Raw genomic sequence first — 8,016 nt, forward strand, 5'->3', positions numbered from 1 at the left:
TAAATATCTAAAACTAGATATATTCATTGGCAGATATCACAGCAAACAAAAACAATGTTCTCTCATCAGATCAACAGAGTAAAACAAGAATAGAAGGTATTGTCTGGAATGACACAGTTAATTATCGGCATGCTTAACGTGACATTAACTTCATCATTGCTAATCAATACTAACTAATTGCATCTTAAAAATGCTTGAATTACCTTCAGCTGTGCTTTCCGTCATAGCGTTGATTGGACGTTAAGGAATCAATGGCAGTAACAGGTCATAAGTCTTCAGGTGTGGAGACGCACAATTTTAGAGTTTTAAGGATTCTGTGTTTGGTAACTCAGTTCCTTCCTCTTTTATGCTGCCTGGAGCTAGATTAATGTCAGCGTCCCCTCCTGAAGGCTAAAGGTAAAAAGTCGTAGGATCAAACTAAGTGTTTCCAGGTCACTACTTGAAAAGTTTTACAGTTCTTCTGAGGATCCCTAATAATATTAGGTATTCAACTCTAAGAAGAACCAAAAATCTGAGACAGCAAAAAAAAGCAAAGGAACTGATTAGAGCCAGTCAAGGCCCTGCAGCTTGTCTCATAATAACTGCACTTTGCAGGGGACAGGTCTCGGAGTGTCTTGTAACATTATCCATTAATGTTCAGGTTTATTCTTAGCACACTTGCTTTTACATTCTTCGTGGCCTTATTTGGTTGAGGGTGGGTCCCATCTGTGTTGTCTGTCAAGCACTCATGTCATTCACTCCTTCACTGCTGGACGTGCCAATGAAGACCCTCACTTGTGGCAGACCTACAAAGCAACATATACTCTGCAAATTACTCTGACAGTGACCCACATAAACTTTATGTTAACAGAGTGCTATTTCTGGTCAATTGTTTCCATAATATAACATTCAATACAAAATCCAGAATGGAAACACAGACATAAAAATGCCAAATTTATCATCAGTTGTCTATGTGCAGTAAAACTCACAGCAGGTCTACCCGTAGTCCCATGAAAATACACAATCCTTTCATTATGTGCAAAACAAGAAAGTCAGGCCTGCTATGACATAATAAGCTATATCATATTTGTACACACATGCACAGTTCAGGCAAAATTTAGCTAAACTTTGTATCCTTAGACATTTCAAAACTTAATAATGTTGAAAGATGAAAGAAATAGTATGGACTCGTATATTTATCTGTGATAAACCTTGAAATGTGATCCAAAACCACCTTGATCCATACACTAAATGTTGAATAATACAGTATCATGACGATATAGGATCTATACACTGTGTGTGAGTATTTTGACCATATCATTATTTTTATGCATATTTTCCAACCCCAAGCTGTATAAACTTGAATGCTTATTGGATGAAGCAGATTAGGTAATGTCTATTTGTACATGCATCAAAGTTCTCAATTCATTGGCTAGCAAGTAAAAGCCTTAAAGATGAAAGAATAATGACATGGCCCTCTTTCTGACCTGACCTAAAACATTACATGGGAGATTTACAGTGAAGGAAAACAGTACACCTCTCTGAACAATGTCTGGGAGGTCATGGTTGTTGCTGCCCAAAAGATGATAGTCAACAGATTAAGAAACTAACAGAATCCATGGATGAAAGGCTTCTGACTATTAATGAAAATAAGGGAGGCTATATTGGTCACTGATAGGTTTTTGAAATATCATAAATGTATTTTTGCACATTTTGAGTTGTTTGGTTATTATTCTCATTTTAGCATATGAAAATAAACAATTGAGAAGGAAACATGTTTTTCATTCAGATGCATAATAATGCTGCAAACTAGTAGTTGCTCAATAATTCTGCACACAGAAGTCCTCCTAAGAATGACAAAATGTCACTTTAACTTTCTTAAATATTCAGGTTTTAGTTTTATTAATCTTCTGGATTGACTCAAAGCACTGCATTTGTTCTATAATAAAGTTAATAAAAATCCAAAATACAAATTGCCTAATAAAAAGTGTTTACTAACTGGAGAAGAGTGAATTTATGCACAGCATTAGTGATGAGCGAACGTGTGTAGGAAAGGCGAGAGAGCTCATAAGGGAACTCCTACATGATGTTTCAAAGATGGAGATAGGCTGCCATCTGCTGGCCAGACACAGTCAAGCGGAACCAAGATATGCAAGGGAAGTTGAAGGGAGAGCAGATTCAGACGCTGGACCCGATCAGGTGACTTCCAGGAAGGAGCTCCGGGAGATAAGAGGCCAGCGCGCCAAACCTGAGGGTTCTTTGGCGCCAAGCAGCAGAAAGGAGCAGACGTGTTCCCTGCGTGCTGAGAACCTCCGCGTGACAGGCCTAAGCCAGAGGCCTGTGAGGTGCCACAGCCGGGCACCGGTAGAAGAGCTCCGGATCCCTCACAGATGTGACCCGAGTGCTGTGCCTGCTGAGGAGACTCGGAACCTGCTTGCGGTGCTGAGTGAGTTCGCGGAACCCAATGTCGCCCGCCGACAGACGAGGTCTGGACCCCCCTACCCAAGGCTTGAGAAATTGCCTCCAACGGCCAAGCAGAGAGGACTTGAGAGACGGCTGCCCCAGGAAAGTCACGCCAGCAAAAGCAGAGGAGCTGCATACGTGAACAGGGCTGTCACTTCTACTGTTCACCCACGGTACCGGTGACAATTGGGTTTAGGTACTCAGGTTGGGAGGGGAACGGTTGGGGCTAAACAAGCTCAACATGATCTAATTGAATTTATCCGGAAAAAGACTCACGGCCTAGCGGGAATAACCGGTGACCCCCGCTAGAGCCATATGCACAGTTAAGGAACTCACGTGGTGTTTCCCTTGATCTAGGGCACCACATTACCTTGAGAGACTACGCATTTTGCTAATACTTCAAATTACTGTTTATTACCCTTGTTGCAATCCCTTGTTCAGCGTACCTGTTATATATACAGTACAGACCAAAAATTTGGACACACCTTCTCATTTAAAGATTTTTCTGTATTTTCATGACTATGTAAATTGTACATTCACACTGAATGCATCAAAACTAGGTTCTTCAAAGTAGCCACCTTTTGCTTTGATGACTGCTTTGCACACTCTTGGCATTCTCTTGATGAGCTTCAAGAGGTAGTCTCCGGAAATGGTTTTCACTTCACAGGTGTGCCCTGTCAGGTTTAATAAGTGGGATTTCTTGCCTTATAAATGGGGTTGGGACCATCGGTTGTGTTGTGCGGAAGTCAGGTGGATACACAGCTAATAGTCCTACTGAATTGACTGTTAGAATTTGTATTATGGCATGAAAAAAGCAGCTAAGTAAAGAAAAACAAGTGACCATCATTACTTTAAGAAATGAAAGTCAGTCAGTGCGAAAAATTGGGCAAACTTTGAAAGTGTCCCCATGTGCAGTTGCAAAAACCATCAAGTGCTAGAAAGAAACTGGCTCACATGAGGACCTCCCCAGGAAAGGAAGACCAAGAGTCACCTCTGCTTCTGAGGATAAGTTTATCCGAGTCACCAGCCTAAGAAATCGCAGGTTAACAGCAGCTCAGATTAGAGACCACGTCTATGCCACACAGAGTTCTAGCAGCAGACACATCTCTTCAACAACTGTTAATAGTAGACTTTGTGCAGCAGGCCATTATGGTAAAATAGCTGCTAGGAAACCACTGCTAAGGACAAGCAGCAAACAGAAGAGACTTGTTTGGGCTAGAGAACACAAGGAATGGACATTAGACCAGTGGAAATCTGTACTTTGGTCTGATGAGTCCAAATTTGAGATCTTTGGTTCCAACCACCGTGTCTTTGTGCGACGCAGAAAAGGTGAACGGATGGACTCTACATGCCTGGTTCCCACCATGAAGCATGGAGGAGGAGGTGTGATGGTGTGGGGGTACTTTGCTGGTGACATTGTTGGGGATTTATTCAAAATTGAAGGCATACTGAACCAGCATGGCTACCACAGCATCTTGCAGCGGCATGCTATTCCATCCGGTTTGCGTTTAGTTGGACCATCATTTATTTTTCAACAGGACAATGACCCCAAACACACCTCCAGGCTGTGTAAGGGCTATTTGACCAAGAAGGAGAGAGTTGGGGTGCTACGCCAGATGACCTGGCCTCCACAGTGACCAGACCTGAACCCAATCGAGATGGTTTGGGGTGAACTGGACCGCAGAGTGAAGGCAAAAGGGCCAACAAGTGCTAAGTATCTCTGGGAACGCCTTCAAGATTGTTGGAAGACCATTTCTGCTGACTACCTCTTGAAGCTCATCAAGAGAATGCCAAGAGTGTGCAAAGCAGTCATCAAAGCAAAAGGTGGCTACTTTGAAGAACCTAGAATATAAGACATATTTTCAGTTGTTTCACACTTTTTTGTTAAGTATATAATTCCACATGTGTTAATTCATAGTTTTTATGCCTTCAGTGTGAATGTACAATTTTCATAGTCATGAAAATACAGAAAAATCTTTAAATGAGAAGGTGTGTCCAAACTTTTGGTCTGTACTGTATATATATAAATTGTTTATATTTAACTCTTACTGTTCTCGCCTTGTGTCTCTGTGCGTTGCATTCTGGCACCTGCATTACATTTGGCGTAGTCGGCAGGATGCAACATTCAGACGCAGAGATGGCGGAGCAGCCTGTGACTGGGTCCGGCTGGAGCCATATACCTTTGGGGGCTATGCTCAGCCATCTACTCAAGTTTATGGGGGATGGCATGTCACTGTGGGACTGGGTAGAAAGACTGAGAAGTATGCTACGTATGTATCCCCTCGACCCCATAGCCCAGGCAGAGCTGGCCCTCCTAACCCTTGATGGAGAGGCCCGGCAGACTGTGATGTACTGCCCACCTGGGGACCGTGACACCGTGGACAAAGTGATAAAAATTCTAGAGGACATGCACGGTGACACTACAGATTTGGGACACTTGCGCTTACGGTTGTTTCAGCGGGTCCAAGGGGAAAATGAGACAGTAAATCAGTATGTTAATGCATTACAGGAAGTGACGGCCCATATCACTAAGAAAGCTCGAGATGGGAACTGAGGACTGGGACCATTGGATGAGGTGTTGCATGACAAACTGATTGCTGGCTTGAAAGACCCTTCCCTGAGGCAGATCCTGAAGGAGTGGCTGTGATTGAGCCCTGATCTGGGCTTCCTGGAAGTAGGGGCTGAAGCTAGAGTCCTGGAGAGAGAAGTTCCTGTTCTCAAAGCCACAGTTAGAAGTCATGAGGCAATTGCCCCTGGATTCACCGACAAAGAGCCTGATTGGGTATGGGAAATATGTCAGGAAATTTGAGACATTTGGAGTGAGTTGATGCTATTAGAAAGACCCCTACTGCCCCCTTGCCGACGTACCGTACTGCCCAACGCGGACGGAGACCAGAGCGAGAAAGACGTTCCTACCCGGCCCCAGCACGGCATGTACCCAACCTATCGGTAGAACGAGGACCAGAGTGCTGGACCTGCGGAGGTAGGGGGCATATCTCCAAAGACTTTCCCAACCGAGAAAGGAGGAGGAGGGGACAGCCGTTAAACTAAAATGCCCCACGGTTGTGGAGCATACCGTGGGGTCTCGAGCTTCAGAGGGAGCTCTGAAGACATTGTCTCCGAGAGGCCCATTATCTGGGCTGAATTCAATGGGCAGCGGATCCGCTGTTTAATGGACACCGGGTCTCAAGTGACCACTATGCCTGAGACGTATTTCCAAAGTCACTTTCCTGAAGTCGCTCGTTCCTGCTGGGAACCCACTGTCAAACTGGTGGCGGCTAATCAACTACCTATCCCAGTAGCTGGAGTAGTATGGATGTTCGTTCGGGCATGTGGAAAGGACCTTGGTCGGAAAGGGATTGAACTGACCACAGGGCCCGGAGGCGATGGACCCATTGTAACCCTGGGCATGAATGTGCTGAAAGAGGTCGGACAGTTCCTGGCTGAGGGCTGTAACAAAAACAACTGGACCCGTGCCACTCGAGACCCAGCTAACAAGAGAGTATTCCAGCACCTCGTGCGGGTCAGTCAGAATCAAAAATTGCCCGCTAACTCTCAGTACCTTGGTAAGGTATCGATACCACCCGAAGCCACAATGACACTGCCAGTGGGACAGACTGTACTCACTCTACCGGTGCTGGCACATGTGTCCTTAGAGGGCGTGGACATTCAAATTGAACCAATGGAGAGAGAGGAAGCACCCTCTGGACTCCTGGTTGCTCGGACCCTGGCCACCGTGCGGCATGGTCGAGTACCCTTGCGTTGCATCAATTTAAGTGGCGCAAGTTTACAGTTGTTGCCCCGACAAGAGGTGGCGCGAGTGTGTATAATGCCAGAAGCCCTTACTAGAGCTGACGCTATAGGGCTGGCACCTGTGGAAGGAAAGCCATGGACCCTGGAGGTGTCCCTCAATAGCCAAGAGAATGGAAGAGAACCGTTGGCTGGGCGCCACCTCTTGGAGGAAATGGAGGCTAATCTGACTGAGTTTTCTGCTGAACAAGTAAGGCAGATCGAACAACTTCTACAGCGATATCAGGGAGTGTTTGCACAGCATGAAGATGATTTTGGGTGCACTCGGGACATTCAGCACGAAATACCCACCGGAAATACTGCTCCAATCAGAGAGAGATATTGGCAGATCCCACCTCAAATCTACCAGGAGGTGAAAGAGCTGTTGGCCCACATGTTGCGGAATGGTGTGATCCGTGAAAGTCAAAGTCCTTGGGCGGCTCCGATCGTGCTGGTCTGGAAGAAGGATGGTACCCTGAGATTCTGCGTAGACTATCGAAAGCTGAATGCCTGTACAGTACGGGACTCCTATCCACTTCCCCGAACTGAAGAGTCTCTATCTGCACTAGGGAGCGCCAAATTCTTCTCTTCCCTCGACCTGGCCAGTGGTTATTGGCAGGTCCCAGTAGCTGAGAAGGATCATCCAAAGACAGCTTTTGTTCTCCCTATGGGCTTGTTTGAGTTTAATCGGATTCCTTTCGGGCTAACAAATGCACCAGGAACCTTCTAACGGCTGATGGAGAGATGCTTGGGGGACCTCAACTTTTAAGCCACTTTAATATATCTGGACGATATAATTATCTATTCCGCTACGTTTGAAGATCATCTCCGCCGATTGGAACAAGTGTTAGAATGGCTTCAAAGGCACGGCCTGAAAATTAAGCCTCGTAAGTGTCGTCTCTTCAAACGAGAAATTGAATATCTGGGGCACACTGTGTCCAGTGCAGGAGTGTACCCCACTGCGGAGAAAGTAGCTGCCGTGCAGAAGTGGCCCACGCCCGCCAATCTAAGGGAACTGAGGGCGTTCCTGGGGCTTGCTGGATACTACCGCAGATTCATTAAAGACTTCGCTAAGATTGCGATCCCGCTCAATGAATTGCTGAGAGGAACGGCTGGGGGAGCCAAGCGGCAGCCCATTCAGTGGGGCCCGCGACAAGAAGAGGCATTCCGAGCATTGAAAATGGTGCTGATGGATGCCGCAATTCTGGCCTATGCTGACTTTTCGCAGCCTTTTATTTTGTACACTGATGGAAGCTTGCATGGACTGGGAGCAGAGCTGGCTCAAGTACAAGGAGGAAAAGAGTGAGTGATCGCGTATGCCAGCAGGTCACTCCGAGATATGGAGAAGAATCCGGACAACTACAGTTCGTTTAAGCTGGAGCTACTGGCACTGGTGTGGGCCATGACCGAGAAAATTGCTGAGTACTTGTCAGGGTCAGAAGTGCAAGTGCGGACAGATAACAACACTTTGGCCCACTTGGAGAACGCCAAACTAGGCGCGTTAGAACAGCGGTGGGTCGCAAGGATGTCCAAATACCATTACAAAATCGCCTATTGGTCCAAGGCCCTGAACACTCATGCAGATGCCCTGTCCCGGGTCACTCAGGCAGGGCCGAAGAGGGACAGAGATGAGGAGCTTGAAGGCGACGAGATCCCGGATTTCAGCCAGTTCGCCGCTGCTGTGGTCGACGCCCAGGATACCAGAGAGGAGCCGAGGCCCACTCAAATTCTGGCCCGTTCAAGAGACGAATGGATACATCTGCAGCAATCCGACCCAGAGTTAGC

The 8,016-nt window shown here is 46.3% G+C and overlaps 1 protein-coding gene across 50 annotated transcripts in view; it reads right to left on the minus strand.

The window, feature by feature from the left end:
- The window catches only part of TRDN (triadin), a 1,346,604-nt gene extending 1,345,986 nt beyond the window's left edge, over positions 1 to 618 (minus strand). For 49 of the 50 annotated variants that reach the window (XM_073675989.1, XM_073675970.1, XM_073675994.1 and 46 more), the window contains exon 1: positions 204 to 618. In XM_073675989.1, the coding sequence (XP_073532090.1) occupies positions 204 to 225 (22 nt within the window). In that variant the 5' untranslated portion in view covers positions 226 to 618. The remainder of the gene's footprint in view (positions 1 to 203) is intronic. The other variant, XM_073676009.1, reaches the window with a different exon arrangement.
- Between the last annotated feature and the right edge of the window lie 7,398 nt (positions 619 to 8,016).

This window comes from Phyllobates terribilis, unplaced genomic scaffold (assembly GCF_046119375.1).
Source record: "Phyllobates terribilis strain yellow unplaced genomic scaffold, ASM4611937v1 Scaffold_3__8_contigs__length_932513732, whole genome shotgun sequence".
NCBI classification, from domain to species: Eukaryota; Metazoa; Chordata; class Amphibia; order Anura; family Dendrobatidae; genus Phyllobates; species Phyllobates terribilis.